The sequence below is a fragment of the Aspergillus pseudonomiae genome (assembly GCF_009193645.1).
Source record: "Aspergillus pseudonomiae strain CBS 119388 unplaced genomic scaffold BDV37scaffold_64, whole genome shotgun sequence".
Classification (NCBI taxonomy): Eukaryota; Fungi; Ascomycota; class Eurotiomycetes; order Eurotiales; family Aspergillaceae; genus Aspergillus; species Aspergillus pseudonomiae.
This window is the reverse complement of record NW_022476056.1, coordinates 70,861-91,946: the sequence shown is the minus strand read 5'-3', so window position 1 is coordinate 91,946 and position 21,086 is coordinate 70,861. Positions and strand designations below refer to the sequence as shown.

General features: G+C 48.1%; 7 protein-coding genes across 7 annotated transcripts; 3 read left to right on the top strand and 4 right to left on the bottom strand.

Moving 5' to 3' along the window:
* Nucleotides 1-944: 944 nt before the first annotated feature.
* Nucleotides 945-1,602, bottom strand: BDV37DRAFT_181590 (uncharacterized protein). Its single transcript, XM_032079493.1, has one exon. It carries the CDS (start codon nucleotides 1,515-1,517, stop codon nucleotides 1,098-1,100), a length of 420 nt encoding a protein of 139 aa, XP_031938733.1. The 5' UTR covers nucleotides 1,518-1,602; the 3' UTR covers nucleotides 945-1,097.
* Nucleotides 1,603-1,964: 362 nt separating this feature from the next.
* On the top strand, nucleotides 1,965-3,740 carry BDV37DRAFT_296257 (putative flavin dependent monooxygenase). The gene is made up of 2 exons (XM_032090074.1): nucleotides 1,965-2,227; nucleotides 2,289-3,740. Exons 1-2 carry the CDS (start codon nucleotides 2,157-2,159, stop codon nucleotides 3,682-3,684), a joined length of 1,467 nt encoding a protein of 488 aa, XP_031938732.1. The 5' UTR covers nucleotides 1,965-2,156; the 3' UTR covers nucleotides 3,685-3,740.
* BDV37DRAFT_254982 (uncharacterized protein) lies at nucleotides 3,625-4,917 on the bottom strand. The gene is made up of 3 exons (XM_032082689.1): nucleotides 4,822-4,917; nucleotides 4,165-4,704; nucleotides 3,625-4,129 (listed from the first exon to the last, which is right to left on the bottom strand). The coding sequence occupies exons 2-3, from the start codon at nucleotides 4,180-4,182 to the stop codon at nucleotides 3,797-3,799; spliced, it is 351 nt and encodes a 116-aa protein (XP_031938731.1). The 5' UTR covers nucleotides 4,183-4,704; nucleotides 4,822-4,917; the 3' UTR covers nucleotides 3,625-3,796.
* A 172-nt stretch (nucleotides 4,918-5,089) lies between these two features.
* BDV37DRAFT_254980 (uncharacterized protein) lies at nucleotides 5,090-9,249 on the top strand. The gene is made up of 2 exons (XM_032082688.1): nucleotides 5,090-5,454; nucleotides 5,546-9,249. Exons 1-2 carry the CDS (start codon nucleotides 5,248-5,250, stop codon nucleotides 8,783-8,785), a joined length of 3,447 nt encoding a protein of 1,148 aa, XP_031938730.1. The 5' UTR covers nucleotides 5,090-5,247; the 3' UTR covers nucleotides 8,786-9,249.
* On the top strand, nucleotides 8,870-9,249 carry BDV37DRAFT_181569 (uncharacterized protein). Its single transcript, XM_032079492.1, has one exon. The coding sequence runs from the start codon at nucleotides 8,954-8,956 to the stop codon at nucleotides 9,149-9,151; it is 198 nt and encodes a 65-aa protein (XP_031938729.1). The 5' UTR covers nucleotides 8,870-8,953; the 3' UTR covers nucleotides 9,152-9,249.
* A 139-nt stretch (nucleotides 9,250-9,388) lies between these two features.
* pksP (polyketide synthase alb1) lies at nucleotides 9,389-16,037 on the bottom strand (the record flags this gene model as incomplete). The annotated part of the gene is made up of 5 exons (XM_032085101.1): nucleotides 9,389-11,047; nucleotides 11,101-11,856; nucleotides 11,917-15,348; nucleotides 15,407-15,698; nucleotides 15,751-16,037. The coding sequence occupies 5 exons, from the start codon at nucleotides 16,035-16,037 to the stop codon at nucleotides 9,389-9,391; spliced, it is 6,426 nt and encodes a 2,141-aa protein (XP_031938728.1).
* Nucleotides 16,038-17,515: 1,478 nt separating this feature from the next.
* On the bottom strand, nucleotides 17,516-19,666 carry BDV37DRAFT_296253 (multicopper oxidase; the record flags this gene model as incomplete). Its single annotated transcript, XM_032090073.1, has 6 exons — nucleotides 19,431-19,666; nucleotides 19,289-19,344; nucleotides 19,036-19,206; nucleotides 18,826-18,985; nucleotides 18,634-18,767; nucleotides 17,516-18,578 (listed from the first exon to the last, which is right to left on the bottom strand). Exons 1-6 carry the CDS (start codon nucleotides 19,623-19,625, stop codon nucleotides 17,516-17,518), a joined length of 1,779 nt encoding a protein of 592 aa, XP_031938727.1. The 5' UTR covers nucleotides 19,626-19,666.
* Between the last annotated feature and the right edge of the window lie 1,420 nt (nucleotides 19,667-21,086).

The following is a 21,086-nucleotide window of genomic DNA, read 5'->3' as shown; positions in this document are numbered from 1 at the left end:
ACTTTGACAGGTTCAGCTGCTACTTTTGAGTCCTCGTCTGGTGATAGCTCTTCTGACCCAGTATTGGCCATCGTATGTGGCTGGCTTGTAGCTTTAAGGGTAATCTTCGTAGCATTTGACTCTGCTCCGAATTCGGAAATATCAATTGCGCGATCCTCTGTTTCTGAAGTAATGGGTGTCCCTTTACACTTCGCTCTCTGCGAAGTATCCGGCTGCGCACCAGGTAATTCATTCTCTGAATCTGTCACCTCTTGAGATAATGTTGTGGGTATCTGGCTGGTATGAGAATGCGGCGTGGCTGTGACTGGTGTAAAATAGCCCTGCGGACTGTTTGACATAGTAACGAGCGGCGAAGGAATAGGGAGTCCGGGAGAGGGAATAGGGTGTAGACGAGGAGTTTCTATCGGAAGATGGGCCGAGTAATTTAGAACACCCCTCTTGCGCGAGAATCTGGCTATTCCAGAAACACCAGGTGGAGGAAGCCTTATCCCGTCTGCGGCCTGAGCGATATGTCGTTCCGGACTTGTCCTAGAAGATGCCGGCGAAACGTCTTCCATGGCAACATCAGCCTCTGAGACTGGAACAGTAAGAGATACCCCCTTCGAGTCTGTTTCAGGGCTTGTCATTTTAGTCGCATCCGATGGCCTCTCCTCTTTTTCGGCAGCGTCCTCGGGGCCATGCTCTGATTCGCTTTCCCAATCTTCATCGAAAATATGTGTCCAGTCCGGAACTTCGCCCCTTTCACCCGGGCTTTCGGGTTCATCGATTACTCGCCACTCGTTGCTGCGCATACTGAACCTAGGGCGTTTTCTTCCTTTCCCGGGAACAAACCCATCCTCCTCGGCGAATGGGTCCAATGCTGAATCAGCTAGGCCCCCCAAAGATGTGCGCGATCGCCCTAGAAAAGCCGGAGACTGCCATGAGCTCAACCCATCAATCGAGAAGTTTTGATCAGAGCGATCGTAGCCCTTGGAAATGGGGGTAGCCGGTGGCGCATTTGTAGTATCATTGTTTGGTGAGGGGGTAGGAGGGTCGACTTTCACAGTTGACAAATGATTCGATGAGCGCCAAATCTGTACGCTTTGTCAGTGAGATCCTCACATTTTCTTGAGGACTTCCACTCGCAGTACCTCGAGAAACACACGATCATCGAAATGTATATCCCATGCCACGCTTTTGCCAGGGGTTCCAGGTGCTGTCACATTATCCGACAATCTCGCTCCATTCAGACTTAAATAAACTATATCGCCGATTCCAATTTGAGATTTAGCCACACTTTCTGCGATATGCCCGTGGAAAACTGTCTTTACTTGTCCATTTGAGTGACGCAAGCGAAAGTCGGGCTCTGCTAACAAGAGGCTGAGGGATTTTGTCGATGATGAATAGGGCCACAAAAGAGTAACGGATGCATGGATCGAGCTCTTGGGGAAGCGCTCAAGCGTTGGGGAAAGCTGCGCGATAGGGATGCGATTCGCATGTAAGGGTTCAGAGGTCGGAAATTGCTCGTTAGCATCCATCACTGCAGCTGCTAATGGATTTACACCTTTGGTATAGCATCACTGATGGCTACTGCATTGCCCCGAAACCCCTGCTATGTAACCTGACGGATTATTATTCACAATAAAGATAGAAGTGGTTTTGTTTAGCGATAGCTTGTGTTCAAAAGGCGGCGAGAGCAAAAGTACGGGTGACATCACCTGACAAACAATCTAGAGCTTGCGGAACAGCGTTGGTCAGTATCGGAGCTGTAAAATTACGTATGGCGTCCCCGGCCTCGGGAATCAGAAGAAGGAAACTTGTGTATTTCATGTAACCGCATAAACATGGTTACATAGCGTAATACGTTAACGGAGCTTTTTCTCAAGTAAGTCGATAAAGTTTATAATCAATTAAGAAGAAAAGAAAACAAGTTTATCTCATTTAATTCCAAACCCTGGTTTATCCCAAGGTTTGCGATGTTATCCGAGCCCCATGCTAGACAGTAACCTAAAGTGGTATCTAGTACGGAGTACGGAGTACTAGGAGTAGATCACGACATTGCCCGGCGGGGTGATTTAATTTCAAAACAAATAACCAATTGTCTGATCATCAACCAAGCTACTTCGAGGAATTGGAAACCTGACGCCAAATTTTCTTGCTGTTACTTGACGCCCGGCATGACAATCTCAAAGCAAATCCGCCGGGTAGCTGTTATCGGTGCAGGGCCATCGGGCCTCTCAGCTGTGAAGTATGAAGCAAATCTGGAGTACCACGCTCATCTTGAAATTGTCTCACTCACGATTCATCAGGTATCTTCTTGCAGAGAAATACTTCACCAAGATTGATGTTTTCGAGAAGAGAAGTTCTGCAGGTGGGGTGTGGAATTACACCCCACCGGCTCTCAAACAGAGCACATCAACGCTTGTACCGCAACTTGACCCGAATGAACCTGGCGATGAGCCGATATGGCATCACACAGGAGGAACCGAGGGGCCGCTAGAGCCAGCTTTTATATCCCCAATTTATAGTACGTTGGATACCAACATTCCAAAGGAGTTAATGGCCTATGGGGACAAGCCATTTCCCCCCGATGTCCAAGTGTTGCCGAAGTACTCTACAGTGAAGAAGTATTTGGACGAATACGCAGAAGATGTGAAAAATTATATTCGTCTTGATACCCAAGTTGTGAGTGTCAAATCTAGTGGCTATAGAGCAAATGCTTGGGCTGTAACAACGAAGAATTTGCGAACTGGGGTCGACACGACCGATACATATGATGCTGTGGTTGTGGCTAGTGGACATTATGATGTCCCATACACTCCAGATATACCGGGTATTAAGATCTGGAATGAGGCTTACCCGGGCATTATCTCCCATTCCAAGTTGTATGACTCGCCCGAGCCTTTCCGCGGGAAGAAGGTGATCGTTGTGGGAAGTTCTGCATCAGGAGTCGATATTGGCAATCAAATAAACAGATTGAGCAAGGGCAAAGTGATCGCGTCACAGCGAACAGAGTCATATCTGATGCCGTCCAACGCCACAGACAAGGATTACGTCCCAGAAATTGTGGAATTCTTACCACCAACCGAATACAATAGGGCGGTTCGCTTCACTAACGGTAGAATTGAGGATGATGTCGATGCAATCGTGTTTTGCACTGGCTACTTGTACTCTTTCCCCTTTCTATCGTCATTGGACCCTCCTGTTATTGCGGATGGACGGAGGGTGTTGAACACCTACCAACATCTGTTCTATATCCACAACCCCACACTCGTTTTTCCTGTTCTCCCCCAGAGGGTAATACCTTTTCCCGTGTCTGAGAACCAGGCTGCTGTTTTCGCTCGTGTCTGGTCTGGACGACTCACTCTCCCAGATGCAGCCGAAATGAAGGCTTGGGAGGATGGCACTGTCATTAAAAAGGGGGGTGGAACGGCATTTCACCTTCTGCATTTCCCATTGGACGCAGACTACATGAATCTACTATACGAATGGGCAGGCAGGGCTGAACCGCGCCAAGGGTTGACCGACAACGGAAATGGTAAACAGGGCAACTACTGGGGGGAGAGGGAGAGATGGATGCGACAGTTGTTTCCTGAGATTAGGAGAACGTTCGTTGGAAAGGGGGATGAGCGGTACAAATTCAAAAGCATCGAGCAGCTGGGCTATGATTTTGAGACATTTAGAAAAGAGCAGGCACATCTTTGATTGACGTATATGTAGATACTAAATTAGCTACTAGATTATTAGATACTAGATATTACACATAGAATCTGGGGACATTCAGCTGGTCCGCTGCTGCTCTGACATACCTGGACCGTTATTTGAACTGTGGCTGTGGAGGCAGGCGCATACATCTTATACTAGTTCTGGTCATGTTTCTTGAGCTATTTCTGTCGCCGCAGCCGCTGGTGGCGCCAAACTTTTCCCGCAAATCCAAGAAGTTCTTCGTCAGGACAATGTCGCCTTCTGAGCCTCCATTAGGTGAGTGACCAATAAACATATCCAAGTTGAGGCGGATTTCATCTGTTAGCGTCTCCGCCTGTGTGAATGGTTCCTTCAAAACCATAACTGTACGTATGATGGTGTCGAACAGCCGGGCTATACTCCAATAGCCAACCCATAACGGGGTCGCGCACCTGGCGCAAAAAAACTTGTTTCGTTGTAAGTGGACATAATCCCATATACGACCTTATTGTCCTGCATGTACCCCGCTACCTGGCCAACAATGTGGGCATAGTTGCTCCAGGTGGACGAGAAATCGAGACTGATGCGGTTTGGAAGGCACTGTGTGGCACACTGCGACTTCCGATGGGATAAGCATTGTAGACACTGATTGTAATCGGCTTTTCGATCATATTATCATTATTGCAGTTGCCTAGTGAGATCGTTACGACAGTCGTGACAGTAGTTCCGGGAGTCTCCAGCCAGCCCCGAGCGTCAGTAGCCAGCCGTCGTGCGGATTCTGAAATCCCGACTTCAAGCACAAACTTGATGTCGCCAATGGCATCAGGTCCCCAACAGGCGTCTGGTTCCTTGGTCCCAATTCCCAAGCTTGGTCGCTGGCGATGACTGAATCAAGCCCTCGCTCTTAACCTGCATAGCGAACAGCTGGTCATTGGCCATCTCACGAAAGATGCCAATAGTGATCTCGTGATCTGGACACAGCATTGCTTTGACGACCAGGATCCGGTTCCGATCATAATAGTAGAGTAGAACCTTACGGGCCTTGGGATTGATGTCAGCGAGAACTTGAGAGAGGAGATTACAACTAGGTCAACGAGTGATGAAGAACTGGGAGGCGTGACGTTATTTATGAATATGACGGAGAAAGAAACGACTAACAGCACGCTTGCAACATGTCGAACTTTCATGACCGCGAGTATTCTGCCTTCAGGGCATTACTAGAAATAGATGACAAATTTAAGAGCCATGTCGAACGCATCTGCTTGATACAGGTAGTAGATCATTCCATACCGAGGAAAGAGCGAAACACCCGTCATAGTGGAGTTGGGCACTGATAAGATATCACGTGTCGGCGATCATCCGTGCAGCTATCCCCCGTCGTCCGAGTTCAGACCGAATTTCATACTCCCATTCACTTCTCCAGTTTCTTCATTGTTGCGCTCTGTGCAAATCACGTTTCACTTCCACAAGCGCTTACTTTCCTAAATAGTAGTCACCATTTACATCTCTCTTCACTGCGACTTTGTTACATCATCTTCCCACTATGGATTGCTTCACCTCTGCGATGCTCTCGGGACGCGCATAATGTGGCGCAAGCGCAAGATCTCTTATTCATCAGATAAATATAAGAAACAGAGGCTCAAAAACACGCACCCCATCATATCAAGTGACGAAGAAAACAACAACGAAAGTTCTGCCTTAGCCGAGGACGAATGGTATATCGACTGTATCCTTGACGAAACAGAGTCTCAGTATCTTATTGATTGGGAAGGGCCTTGGTCGCCTAGTTGGGTAAGTTGAGCACAGTCTACATAAACTACCCCATATAGTTAAAGGAGGCTCCCTGAATGTGGGTGTCACCTAACAAGCATACAATAACCAGGAGCCAAAGGAACACGCCAACGACGCTGCAATTCAGGTCTGGGAGGAGAAGAAGAGACATCGCCAGTTCCAGGCCGATACTCATCTGACTGAAATCTCAGAAACACAGTCAGCAATTCGATTCTCTCAAGGTCATAGTGCAAAGTCCGTCGGCTCTTCTGACCAGCGTTTGGAATCACGTGAGGGCTCGCCATTATTTGTTGCTTCTGATTCTGTATCTGAGCCACATCCAGCTCTGGAGGCCAATCGATGGTCTGAAGTCCCAGAGTCAAAGCGAACGACGCCTATTGCAGTCCCCACACTCTGCCATAGTGACCTAACTGGACCCATTCCCTCAGCAGCCCCACTGTCTGAGGCTGCATGTGTGTTTGAGTATACCCCGAGTACTGCTATTCCATCGGAGTATTTACTTCCTGGTGAAGTCCAAGGTTATCTTGCAACACAGACTACACGTAGTCCCAGAGGCACTCCAACTATTGCTAGTGAAGGTGAAGTATCAAGATCTGGCAATCTATTGACGCCGGAGGCTGCCCAAGGTTCTCAACAGCCAAAGTCAACTGCATCGCCCATCCTCCAAGAGCCATCTGGGACACCAACCTGTGGAAAAGTGGATGGAATCGCAGAAACTCCATCTGATACGCTGGCCGTTTTAGAAAGCCAGAAGTCGTTCCAGTATCCTTTGGCGAGACGTTTCGATTCACAACACACCCCCTCATCAGGAGGCTATCGGTCTGGGCTTAGTTCTTTGGTATCACAGCTATTACTGTCTGGGAGCTGTCTCTCCAAAGGCCACGTTAAAACTGATCGATTGAGGTCTACTGTATCAGAATCAAACCCGAGTACATCACAGGGATCCATAAATTCTCCCATTCAACCCCGGGGCCAGAGACCGTCATCTGCACGGCAGAGTAATAAAGTATCCATGATGTCTACTGGAAGCATGGAGAACCATAACCAAAAGAAAGAAGTACCGTCGTTGGCTGAAACCATGGAGAAGTATAGTCAGTATGAAGGAGCAACTCCGAGGGAGAAAATGAGAAATGCATACGCCCAGTTGAGCGCAAAAGCGAATTCTCTACAGGCTATTGATGTGAGCGTGACTCCATCATCTGTGGAAGATATCGAGCCCGTAGCGCCTGTATCCGTCCCCGAAACAGCCGCACCTCTCAGTGTTAGAGTTGACAAGGAACCCACTGTTCATCACACTGAGCCAGAAATGAATCCCGCTTCATCGGAACCACTTGAAGAAATGTCACATCAAGAACAAAGCATACAAACCATTCAACCAAGTGCCTTGACGGTCACCCATACCGAAGAAGTCCCTGCCGGATCAGTACATCTCGGTCCGTCTGAATTCGCCGTGCCACTTCCAATGGACTCCAGAGTCAAAGATGACTACGAACGAGTCCTGATGGATGAAACCCAGGGTATTCGGGATTTTCTTAGAGGGCCCAGTACTTCAGGGATGTCTAACGGGCAAGAACGCCTTGTGTCAAGAATGCGCGAGATATTAGGAAGTCTAAGTAACGTTACCACGCACCCCGACCTCAATATCGCAGAGCATATCAAAGATTCGGATTCAGATCTAAGAAAGGAGGCAGCTTGGGCTGAATACTCCAGCGCAAAATTTTTATTCCTAGGCTACCTTGTGGAAGTTGCATGTAACCGGGATATCCATCTGGTGATTATGGTACAGGGAGAGAAAACCCAAAAAGTGGTTGAGCGATACCTAATGGGCAAAGGTCTCGCATATACTCGACCTCGTGAGGAAATGGGGTCTGGTACCAATCTGGAGGTTTCCCTGGTGAAAGGTTCCTTGAGTTTGGGGATCCAATCTACACATAGTGAGGGGATAACTGAGACTTATAAATCACCCTCTGCAATCATTGCACTGGACTCGTCTTTAAATGTGAAGAGCCCTTCGGTCGAGCATATGCGAACCACCTTTGCTCGTCATGGCAACCTACTTCCCATTATTCGACTCCTTGTCTCAAACTCCAGTGAGCACATTGAGCTTTGTTTCCCGGATCCTCCAGAGCTTCAACGCCTACAGTCGATTATCCAATATACCGTTCGTCTTCGTAATATAGTAGGTGATTTGCAAGACGATGCCCTTGGTGTACGTGAAGACGTGGAAGAGATATTGCCTTGGCTTTCTTCAGATCACTTCAGCCTCAGCTGGCCTTTAACCTCTATTGAACCTTTGCACATCGTGAGCTCGGATGAGCTGTTATCTGTTCAACTTGAAGCTCAATCCCAGACCACTGTTGCCGGTACTCCAAACCCCAACACACAAGCTCAAAAGCGTGTATTTGTGGAAGACTCGGGAGAGCATACGGCTAAAAGGCCAAGGATGGAAATGACACAGGATAATACGCAACTTACCGAATCAACGAAATTTCCAAGTCAAACCCTGGATAGCGGTCTGCATGCATTGGAGAAGAATCTCGTGCAGATGAGAGCAGCACATGCGGCTGAACTTGAGAAGTTCCAGAATGCATTAACCGACATGCAATCCCGTTTGCAGGAGAGAGAAAAACTACTCGAGTCGCTCCAGCATCGCTATGAAACTCGAACTAAAGACCTCCATAAAATTCGCCGGGAGCGGGATCAGCTAGCCGAATATAAAGTCACGTCAGAGCAGAAAATTGAAAAGCAAAGAGAGGATATTGGCAAACTAAAGGATGAGCGTACCCAGCTAAAGCATGATCTCGAGCAGGCCAGGGGGGAGATCAAAACTGGAGGAGGTGCTGTAGCAGAGCTGGAGATGGCTCGGGAAGATATTCGGCGCCTCACACAAGAAAATTCCGGCTTGGAACGGAAGGCAGAATACGAGGCCAAGCAAGCCGAATACACTCGCGAGCAGTACCAGAATGCTTCTAATATGGCGGCTCAAGCCGGGAACGAGGTCCGCCAACTTCGAGAAGAGAACGAGTTATTAAAGCATAAGGTTGCTGGTAATGCTAGTCGCCTACGAGAGATCAATATAGAGAACGACGGGGCACGGCATCTCTCTCGAATCTCTGAATTGGAAACTGCTCTAGCATCTCGTGAAGATCTGTTACGCCGAAAAGAAGATGAGCTGCGGGAAATCCGCAAGAACCGTCCCTCTACCCGCTCGACGAGCACTCAACCTCGCAGTCCGAGATTGGCCGCTGGAAGTCGCCCAACGAGCCCAGGAATCAATAGTCATAACGGGCGTGGCAGCGCGTTGAGGTTCAGCTCCGATATGCCTGTTTAAGAGGCTCTTACCTGTTTTTGCATCAGTCCCACCGATTTAAGTGGAACTACTATCACGTTGCAGCGACTCCACCGATTTCATTCTTGCGTGCTATGACGTTTACATAGAAGGGGCGTGAATCCGATGCTTTTCTTTCGTCAATGACTTTGCATTGTCTGGGCGTTTTGTATGCCTGCACCCTTTTTCCCTTCTTTTTTTTATCTCTTTTTTTTGTGTTTGGACCCTGCGCCCCTTCTCAAGTTGTCTACGTTAGATTTTGAATTGGATTCTATCTATCAATGTACATCATCCTTATGGCTACATTGCTCGATTTTATTGCAATTTTCGTCCTGTTCTACTGCCCTAGCATCCAATACCAGCGATTAGTCAATATATAGGCTGTTTTAGTACTGTTTATGCTACATGAAGATGTCTCGTGGTTCCAAAATGTATAAATGATTAATTACATACAATTATTACCGTACATTAGTTATTGTATGACAGTGCTTTAATCCCTGTGTATCAAAAACATGAGACCGACGACAGAACCAAGCCATATAAACGAGTGAGAAAAATAAGTGCAATATAATAATAAAAAGAGAATATAATCAGGTTCATCAATCTTTAAGCCATGGCGTTAGCCATAAAATTAGACAACTCTTTCGCTTTTTCGCCCTTCGTCATCGTAAAATGATTAGCATCTTCCATTACCGTGATTCCACCAATATTCTCAGGTCCGACCAATGTATCCCACTTGTTAGGCCCCAGGTCGGTCCGGTCATTGAGAAGCCAGACCATCTCCTTGGGATCCTTGGAACCGTCCGTCGGGGGATCAGGCCGGGGGTCTCCCGGCTTCCCGCAAACACCGTCCTTAGCCCAGATGATATAGGTCTTGGGCATTTTCTTGGCCCATTTGGCGTCTGTGAATGGAAGGGGCACGGCCTTGTATGCATCAAGGGAGTCGATAAAGGCGAGGAAGTGAGGGAGGAGCCAGGAGGGTGGTGCCGTTTTACCTTCGCCGAAGAGGCCGATCGTGTTGAAGAAGCCGTACAATCTCTGCGGCAGCTTCTCGAGCCCAATGGGGAATGGTGTGTCAAGGAGAAGCAAGCGGTCGACTTGCTCGCCTTCCTCGAACATTAGATGGCGTGCTGCATCGTATGCACAGATGCCTCCTGCTGACCAGCCGCCGAAGCTGTAGGGACCCTTCGGTTGCCGACGACGAATCTCTGCTACGTAGGGAGCAGTGAGTTCGTCCAGGCTGCATTTGAGCTTCTCAGGTGTCTTCATGTAAGGACAGTTCAGTCCGTACACGCAGACGTCGGGAGAGAGTCCCGGGATGGTGGCGTAGGATGTAGCTGAGCCGGAGCCGTCGGGGAACAAGAATAACGTCTTTGTTGCTGTCCTGGGGTTTCCTTGTAACAGGATGGATGTGGCCTTGGGATGTTGAGTAAGCTTTGGCTGAAGGTCATGGATAGCGTCAGAGAACTTGACTGGCTCTGGCATGGGAGTTGGCTGGGCGGCCGTCTTGGGTTTTAGGTCCAAAGCCACCTCTATATCATTGAGGGTCTGGTTTTCGATGAAGAACTCCCCTGGCAAGTCCATGTCCAAAGTCTCTCGTATTCTTCCGAGAACAGTCAGGGAGAGAAGCGAATCCATTCCCATCTCTCCCAAGTTCTCTTCAGGGTCAATCTCTTCCGCGGACACCCCGATCTCCTCCGCCACGATGGTACGAATTCCCTTCATGGTGTCGTTTTGCTCGACCTGAGCTACCTTCTCATTCGGCGGTGATGTGATCTCAGGAGTGCTTGCACTTGAAGACTCGCCACCGTTGAAAGAGAAGTTCGACTCTTGTTCACTGGAAGATCCATCATGGCTCTCTGAAGGACTCACTTGGGCGATGAGCCGCTTGAAGTCATTGACGCTTGGGTGATCGGTGAACACAGAAGATTCCAAATCGAGGTTCAACTCTTCACGATACCTGCCAGTGATTGTTAGGGAGAGGAGCGAATCTACACCGTAGTCCGCAAACACCAGGTCGTCTGATATATCAGACTCTGCCAGACCAACTTCCTGGGCCAGAATGCTGAGTGCGCGTACGACCACACTCGGTCCAGAAGATTTGGTGAAGGACTTGGATGGCACGGGCGCTTTGGGACGGGCCTTGGCAGCTGTGTTGGCCTTCTGAGTGGGAGCTGGGGGTGGTGATTTGGCTGCAATCGGTGCCTTTGAGCCTCCAACAGGGGGAAGAACGGTGTCAAGTATCTTGCGTGCCAGTGCTTGGAACTATTCATCATGTCAGTAAAAGGGAAACCAAAAAGCAGTAGTGAGGTACCAACCTTGACACCTCCAAAGACAGCAATGATATCGTCACCCTCAAAGATGTAGACGTCTCCAGCCCAAATGTTGTTTTGCCATGGTTGCATCCTCACATAAGTGCGATAAGTGACATCAGGTGAGAACTTCTTCAGGCAACGCATCGAATCCCACCCATGATTAACAAATACTTGGCTCTTAGAATCGGTCGCATCGCTCGCGTTCATGATGAAACCAGACAGGTGACCGAAGCTGTCAATCCAGAATGGGTTTCGATGGAAATTGCCTGGCGGCGCTTGGAATTTGACACGAGCCGTGGCCTCATTGTTGTCGCTGTCCAGGATAACCTCGCGGATTGACTTGTAGTTGTCATCATAATCGACCAACGCGCTGAAAAGCTTATACACCATTCCTCGCTGGATACGGTGAGCCTCCCCTGTTTCCACATTCTGGTGAAGACTGTCGATGCTTCTCTTGACCAAGTACGAGATCCTCTTCCACTCGAGCTCGGAGGCACTGGTATCAAAGAACTTCACCGTGCAATGCGCATGGTCCACGGTCTTTTTGCCGTCAGCATTGACAGCATATACTTGAACTGAAGCCTTCTTTTCAGCCCAGTTGGCAGTAGCAGAGACTCGGAAGAGCTGCTCCCCTCCCTTCGCGATGAGTGGCTTCGGCACGACCATGTCACACACATCGAGACCAAGATCTTTAAACTCAGGGTTGTATTTCTCGATGAGGTATTCTCCAAGCGTCTGGGCAATATCCGCGTAAAGTGACTGTACAGAATGTAAGTGGCTGGGTTATAATGATAGTCTGGTCATGCATGTATTACTTACCGATGGGCAAAGTGCGGCTCCATTGACCTTGTGGCCTTGGATAACACGGTTCAACTCGGGATCAGCGATGTCATTTTGTACCACAACAGTCGCTGTTTTACCATCGTCGCGGCTCTCAACAACCCTTTGTGCAGAAGTTGTCAGGAATGTAGCTTGTGGTGCAGCTTGAATTGCAGTTTGAGGAGCACCCTTGGTAAGGCAGAAGTTATTGGTGTAGGGTATCCAGTAGTTTTTGAGATCCCACTTGTAGGAAGGAAGCGGGAGCACCTGGTGGCTGGAGCTGAAATCCTGATGATATTCTTTCCAATTAATCTCAATGCCAGCCAAATGAAGGGCCGACAGACTATTGGAGAGGACCTTCCATGCATTCTCCTCTCGGCGAAGAGACGCCACGGTGGTAACTTGAGGGCCGAATGTTGCTTTGATCATACCAGAGCAAATGGTATGGCCACCAACTTCAAGCCAGACAGTCTTATCATTCATTAACTTCGCATATCTGGTGGCCTCCAGCGCTCCAAGGAAGTTCACCGACCTCCGGCACTGTTTCGCCATATATTGAGCTCCCAGAACATCGTAATTAGATTCTGTGATGACTTCTCCCAGAAGTGAGGAGACAAACGGCAACGACGGCTTACGGAACGTGACACCCTGGGCTTCTTCTTGAAACTGTTCAAGAATTGGGGCAACTTGCGCAGAATGGAAAGCGAACGGCACCCTTAGTTTAGTAGACTTCCAACCTTCAGTGGAACACCTTTGAGCCAAGTGATCGATATCGGCGGTAAGGCCACTGACAACGGTCTCACTGGGTGAGTTGACACAGGCAACTTCATCCACACCTTCCTTCAGCAACTGCTTGACCTGTGGGTATGAAGCCTTGACTGCCAGCATGGCGTGCGTTCCAGTCTGGCAGTTTTCTGTAAGGAGCGTAGCCCGACGACCACAGAGGTAGATAGTATCGGAAGTCGACAATACACCTGCTGTATTCAAGGCAGCAAACTCTCCAAGGCTATGCCCAAGGACGAATGCAGGTCTTATACCCAGTGAATCCCAGTATTTGACCAAAGCCATCTGAAGACACGTGGTACCGAGCTGTGTCACGACAGGGCCCAGCTCCTCCACAGGTACGCTTCCATCAACCAAAGGAAGGATTGAAGGAAATCCTTGGCTTCGGCTGATGCAGTCGAAATGCTGCATTGTTGTCCGAAATTGGGAGCATTTTTCATACAGTTGCCTTCCCATTCCGGTGTGCTGGGCTCCTTGGCCAGTGAACGCGAACCCTACTCCAGGGGCCGTCGCAGGAACAGAGCTGAAGCTTTCCTGGCGAGAGCTGTTGTTAAGGGAGTCACGCAGCTCCTGCAAGCTGGATCCGGTGGCTGTGACACGGAACGGGTGATGGACACGCCGTGCTGTGGTAGTGTATGCCAGGCTTGGAATAAACTCTGCCTCGCTTACATTGAATGACCTTCCTTGTTCATCAATGTATTTTACGAGAGAGTTGATGTTATTTTTGAGTGCACTCTGGGATCGTGCCGACACAGCCACAACATGAACAGATCGAGTATCCTGTCCCTTAACCTCAGGAATTGGAGCATCTTCCAGCAGAAGAGCGGTATTTCCACCAGCCGCCGAAAAATTGTTGATGAAGCACTGCCGCTTTCCTGAGGCTGGTCGGTTCCAGGGTGTAGGTTGGAAGGCAATGTGGACATTGCGCTGTGCGAGATCCGTGGGGAAGTTGTGGTTGATCTTAGTCTTGATACCACAATGAGGGGGTATGGTATTCTTCTTCATCATTAGAAGCACCTTCAGAAGTGCAGTTACACCAGATGCTGACTCTCCATGCCCAATATTTGCTTTGGCGGAACCAAGATGGAGGGACTGTCCTGGTCCACGGCGGTAGTCGGGGGCAAATGTATCCAAGACCGACTGCATTTCCACTGCATCCCCAGCTTGAGTACCGGTTCCGTGCATTTCAACATAGCTGACGTCTTTGGGGTCGATATTCGCATCGTTCAGCAGTTTATTAAAGATAAATGCTTGTGCGCCAACATGAGGGCGGGTAATCGAGACAGCTTCTGCCGAGTGATTGGTATAGGCCCCATTGATCACACCGAGGATTGGATCGTTATCTGCCTGAGCGTCTTCCAGCCGCTTGAGAATGATCGTACCCACTCCATCTGCTCTACAGTAGCCATCAGCGCCATCGTCGAATGTGTTACAATTCCCGGTTCTGGACAGGAAATGGCCCCGGTCAAGACCGGCATGGTTGTCGGGGTTCGTCAATATATTGACACCTCCAGCAATAGCGGCATCGCAGTCGTTTCTCCAGATCGAATTGCAAGCCATGTGAATAGCCGCAAGACTTGAAGAACAGGCTGTATCAACACTGACGCTGGGCCCACTGAACTTGAAATAATAGTTTATCCGACCAGGTGTGAAAGCACGATTGCCACCAGGGATAAAGTATGTATCGATATCTTGACCACTGTTTATCTCACGATAGTCATCGCTGGTCATTCCATAGAAAAGACCGACCCGATCCCTCTGGGTCGACGGGGTGCTGTCGGGAATAAAGCCAGCCATTTCGAGAGCTTCATAGGCAGTGAGCAATGCAAGCCTTTGAGCGGGATCTGCCTGGAGCGCTTCACGTGGCGACATATTGAAGAAGCGGGGATCAAATAACCCTGGTTCGTTTATCCAGCATCCGTACGGAACCTTGCTGGTGTTACGCTTTGCTCCAGTAGGATCAACGTGGGCATCAACATCCCAACGCTCTGGAGGAACCTTCCGATGTACATCGAGACCATTATACAGAACGTCCCAGAACCTCTCTGTGCCATCAGCTTCTGGGAATCGTCCAGACATGCCAATGATAGCTATCTTGGAGCAGTCGGCCCTGCCGCTGATGTTTCGGTTGTCCTTCGGGTTCGTGGCAGAATCTCCGAGCCCATTTTCCACTTCGATGTCGGTTATCCCAGCTTTTGTAAGAGCTGTAAACAAGCTTTGTGTCGCGGTGCTTGAAATTGGGAACAGCTTGCATGATTGATGACGAGCAGCTCTTACTATGGAAGAGCAGGCATCTGTGACCTTCTCCCAGCAGAGTTGACGTAATAAAATCTCTTCAAGGGCGGCCCTAAGTAGATCCTTCATATTTTCGACCTCTATCGGTTTTCCCGTCGTACTTGAGAGTACGGGGATACGGGGTGTGTAGTTTGCAACCACCTCATTAGGGCAGCTTTCGAGGATCCTGTCAACATCTCGGCCGTCGTATAGATGTGCCGCATGGTAAGGACCATGGATTTGCGCCCTCACTGGCTTGTAATTTTTAGACAGCCTAGTTTCAATCAAATCATCAAGGACCTTGGGCGGTGCGCTAATGGTAATACTGTTATATCCCACCGCACTGAGATACGGTTTGGATGAAGGAGGAATTGCCTTTACCCGGTGATTAGAACATTCTGTCCCGCGGACTATCTCGGATTAATTAACTTACCCGTTCAACAGTGAATTCCTCTATAAGCTGGAAAGCCTCTTGCTCGCTAATCCCTGAAATCAAAACTGACCAGCTTGTGGACGACGCTTGGTCAGAGCTCACCAGCTCTCGAACTTTAAGGACGCATAGGCCAAGTCGGAGAGCTACCACCACTGCTTCAACTGCAGCCGGGATCAATTCTCCCACATTGGTCGCAGAGCTTACCGCTGCGGAACTAAGAAGACCCACGCACAGGCCAATTAGATGACAATCTGAAGCAGATGGATACACGTTTCCAAGGTCTCCGTAGTAGCTATCTCAGGTCAGGCACGTTCGAATGGGTCAGGATCTGCAGTTGTACGTACTTTATGAAGCATCCCAGTTGATAGATACAGGTCAACGCGCTCTCCAGAGCCGGATTGGGGTCTGACTCCCGGTGACGCGCCAGTAGATCCACTATACTTGTAAACCGGGGGAAGATCTTCCGTTCAGATGGTGGAAGCCTCGCGATCTCTTGGCGCAAAGCGTGGAAGCATCTCTGGAAGAACGATGCAACAATTGTGTTATTCTTTACTTGTAAGAGGCGACGTAAGCCGGCGTCGAAATCACTTGTCTGGTCTCCGAAGAGATAGACGCCGCGTGGCCCCTCCATGTTGGGTCAAAAAAAGGTGCCAGTCAAGAGTCACAAAGATGCTGATCAGATTGTTTTCCCAAAGCGATTGGCTAGATATTAAGTATGATTTATACGAAGATAGAGTTACTACCACATGCGACAGTGGGGACTATGCCTCTATTACGGCATGCGAAGAACTTGGCCGAGCATTCCACCGATCACTCAATGGCCGACCTCAAGCTCGTTTCCAGCCAAATGAATGAGGTAACATTGTCAAAACCTTCTAGAGCCTTTTACTATTCTTGGGAGGCCAAGACCATATCTTGCAAGCGATAAGACTCATCTCCATTGGAGTTGGATCGTCAATCGCCAATATGGTCTGACAGCCCATCTGTCGAATCCTACCGTTACGCTCTTGAGCTCGCTGACATCCACCTTGAGTCATGTTGACACTGTATATATACAATTCTAGACTCAAGAATTTGCCTCCCTGAGAGAGAATCTGCGGTACACGTCAGGCCAGCTACGTCTCTACCGTAAGGAGGTGGATGTTTCAAACTCTGTTTTCCAGACCCTGGGCACAGACAGCCGACAAGCAAGCTTTGTCCAGGCAAGCAGGACATCGATCAATGACATAAATGATTGGTCTTGATTCAAATGCATTGGGAGACACGAATTGTTGGCAAAGTCTGTTCTCGTCGTTGCAACGTTAACGGGAGTCGTCGCCGCATTCGGCAATCGTGAAGATAGCCCCTGTGGTCACGTGGCATTCTCAAGCCCCGTTCCAGCCCCAAAGACAAACACGCATTCCCTGCTTTCGTTCTGTAAACATGCTGTGGCTCGTGGCTTAGCTGAGCTGCTTGATAAATGCGAATGGCCAGAGCCGGGGGCCAGTGTATTCAGTTTACCTTTTCTACGCTTTATACCTGGAGATCTACTAGCTACAGCCAGGACTTGGAACAAGATTGCTTGTTTACCATATAGGATGTGCCCGATTCGAGTTGAACTAGTTATGCTGTATTGATTAAGTATGATATAAGTTCACTAGAAGTTCAGCCCTAGGGCATTTCGTATGTATTCAAACCGAATCAATCTCGCCGCCTCAGCACCAGTGAACTATGTGCCGATTGCCGAATACTACCATGCTATCAACAAACCCATAATCTCATATCAAATACCATGTAACATCGGACCAACGGAAAAGTCGAACAACAGGAAACAGGGTGGAATCATTCTATCATTTAGAAGAAAAGAAAAAATGGAAAATAAAAACAAAAAAAGATGGATCTTCTCTAGACTCACTTTTCTCACGTTACATCTACTTGCTATCCGAGCCCTAAACCATGGCTACCGATAGAGCGGTTCCGCTAAAACTCTATCAAGAATGATGATTTTCTTAATCATTTGAGCCTCGAACAATCAGATATGAAGTCAAATTACGTATTATATCATTATATACAGATATGATGCAAGGGCAGCAATGATTAGTCATAGATGATCGGAAAGACATGCGACCTTCAAAGAGCATACTCCGGTGGAACCTCCGGCCATTCGTCGACGCCATCAAGTAAAGCAACCCCCATACCATTGGCTAGATGTGTTTCAATATGGCAATGGATGAGGAAAGGACCTGGGTTAATCACTTGGTACCGAATGACCATCCATCTTGGACCGAGTAGACCCAGTACCATATAAGTATCTCGCAACCGCGGTCGCTCAAATTCGAAAAGCTCCGGCTTTTCCGTGGCTGCCTCGGCGACACTCGTCCAGTTGAAGAACCCATCGCCTTCTCCGACGATGAAGGCTTTGTTCGAATGCTTGTGAATGATATGGGGCGCCTGAATAGGTGGGGTGTCCGGCATTATACCAACCTGAAGCAAAACATCCACCCAGGTTCCATTCTGAGTTTGAACGGTGACTTTGTCGGCTAAGTTCTCCTTCGCGGTCAGGTTATATAGAATTGGATCGTCGTAGTTGGCCATAACGTCATACAGCTGCTTCCCTTCAAGTGTCCATTGATACGCCGACTCTCGCCGACCAAAGGTGAGGTTGATCAGCTGGTCGGCAGCCGTCGGAAGCTGGATGCTAGGATACGGCACCAAAAGACTCTCATTCAAAGCGATCACGTCAGCGGTGGTGTTTAATCCACCATAATTGACATAGGGCTCGGAATCTTCAACATGATTACCGCCTTTGTATCTCAAAGTGGCAAAGCCTGCGATGATTTGATCCGCATTTGTGTCGGGAATCCTAATCGTATAGTCTTTCGGCGTCTTGTCTAGTTTAATCATTGCAGAGTAGCGCTCGCCATTGTACATCACCATAGTGTGTGCGAGTTGAGGCTCAATATAATGACCGTCAACCTCGTAGATCCACATAGGGTGCTCGTCGATAGATGCGATAAAGGCTTTAAGCCATGCGGCACTAATGAACTTCATACTGACCCATCCGTCCTCTGGATCAACTTCAATTATTTCATGACTCCCAGCGGTGGCGATGCAGCCTGACTCTAGCCCGGGTGGGACCTTTGAGTCGTTTCGAGGGAAGCTTCCTTGGGTCTTGTAGATCTTGGGATAGCACCTTCCAATCGTTCATTAGCGATATATGGGCTCTTCTTAAGGGGATAACAACATACCCTTTATCTGTTAGCGGCAGGTAATCGATAGATTCCTTCAAATAGATCGTTTGAAGGCTGTTGATGAAATCAGCTCCAGGACAATGCACACGCCCTCGCCCGTTAATCAGAATACTGTCAACGCAGCTGATAGACTATTGTCAGTCAAATACCCTATTTGCTCTAGTAACGGGGTTCGTACAAAAGATCTACCCCACTCTCCTCCATAATAGTTTGGTATTCTTCTGAGGTATAATGTGACCAGTCCGATAATATGACGAGCTTAGGGTCCTGTTCTGCTTTGCGCATGGCTTCAATATCGTTTTCGTCATCGGATATCAAGTGAAACGGCTGTGGGATCTCAGGAGCGGGACTTATCATGTCAGTTATTTTCATAAGATAGAGAGACATCTCAGTACACACTTTATCCAAATAGCTCCGTAGAGACCGTCCGCCATCAGAGACCGGGCGTGGGCATGGTACCAATACGTGCCATATTCTGTGGCGGTCCATCGGTAAGTAAATGTGCCTCCAGGTAAAATAGGCTTCTGGGTCAAGCCAGGAACGCCATCCGACCACGGGGTGTTCAGTTGCCTGTATCAAGTTAGATACTCCGCCATCGACCAGCTCTGCATAAGGATGCATGGTAAAGACGTGGCCACAGTGCTGTACATACTCTATCCCATGAAAATGCACGGTGGCATTGAAAGGCATCTGATTATTCACCGTGAACTATGGAAGATTAGTCAACCGAAAAATGTGGCGGACAATGATGAAAGGGGAGATATATATAAATATATATAAGCTCAAACACATACCTCCACGTCATCATATTGGTTCAGTATCAACGAAGGGGACGGGAATTGGTCATTCACAAAAATCATGTCTCGAAGGTTGCCATCTGGAGAGCCTTTCGCCCAAGTCAGATTCGCCTCGAATTTAACAAGCTCGGCCAATGCCGAAGGAAGCAGATTGGCACCAAGCAACGCCACGAGGGATTTCAAAGGCGCCATTTTTGCAGCCCACTCTAGAAAGTAGATAGAAAGACTTATTGAGGAACATGGTGTTCAATTCCACAGAGTTTTCTAAGCGTCTTAAATAAACACGTCTCATGTTAGCCAAGAATCAGGTATGTACATGCAATGCTATGTCGGCCGGAAGCGTAGCAAACATCAACAGGGAGATCTGAGTCCAAGAACGGGCATTCCTCGAGTTGAACTAGTCGTCGGGAATTGAGCTGCGGGACCCACAGGATAATACGAGATCCAATGTCAATACATGAAAATGTGACATATTTGATGATTATAAAAGCGTTATTAGTGAGTACTTACTATCTTTTGTGTTCCCTCTGTTGTGGTCATGCCCAACCTCTTGTTCTCTCAATGGTATATACAAGGGTTGCGGGCCGCTACTGATGGACTAGTAGGAGTAGTAATCAAGATTTATTGATTCAATCCAAGCACGTGCCGCTCGCCAATGTAGATGCACATCAAACCCCTGGAGACGGAAAAATGTCAACACTGTCGAATCCCGACATCGTGGCTGACTGCATGACCTGCATTGTATTGCAGAATGCACCCTGGAATTGCTCCGTTCACAATACATGTGTCAAGCTATTTGAACCAGCTCAGCCACGTACACAGAGTATGTCTCCTTATGGGAAGACAAAGTGATGTGTACTCTTTACTGGTTTTGGTTCAACAAGGCAAGGGATAAATCCTGCAGGTTCAAGGGAGGACGACTGGAATGTCAACAAACAGGAGAAAGGAGAAGACCAGCCACATATCAGGGCTTTTCTTTTATTTTTATTTGTATTTTTTCTTTCTTCCCTTCATTGCTGTTCGCTTTCAACCACAGTCTTGGCCCGAAGCGAATGAGGCGTGAAGCTACACCAATAAGCTAATGCTACTTCGTAGTTTGGAATCCAGCATTGTCCAAATCGAGGGAAAGGATTGTGAAAACTTTCGAGTCAGGGGTAGAGAGGGACTCCTTCCCCAATGTCTCACAATGATATTGTAAATGAATCCAAAGACTGACTCTTGCAACAGATGCCTTCCTAAGTCCTTGGGGGGTTTCTCGTTGTTGTCTTATATGGAAAGATTGTGTCCTTTGTTGCCACAGATTCTACCGTAATGTGAATACAGATGATAAAGTCTATCAAAATAGAATATGATTGGGACTCCAACGGCATGCTGTCCATGGGTTGCCGTGCGGGTAGTGGAGAGGATAAACCATGGGTCGCCCAAAGAGAAGGACATCCAACTATACGGGAGTTAATCTATAAACAAGTGTGCATATCGTGCAGATGACAAAGAAAATAAAATCGGACAGTCTCCCCTGTGTTGGTCAAGAGTGAATACTTCTATAATTATGGAAGGGGATTAAGTAAAGACAGAGAGAAAGAGAAAAGAAAAGAAAAAAAAAAAAAAAAAAAAAAAAAAAAAAAAAAAAAAAAAAAAAAAAAAAAAAAAAAA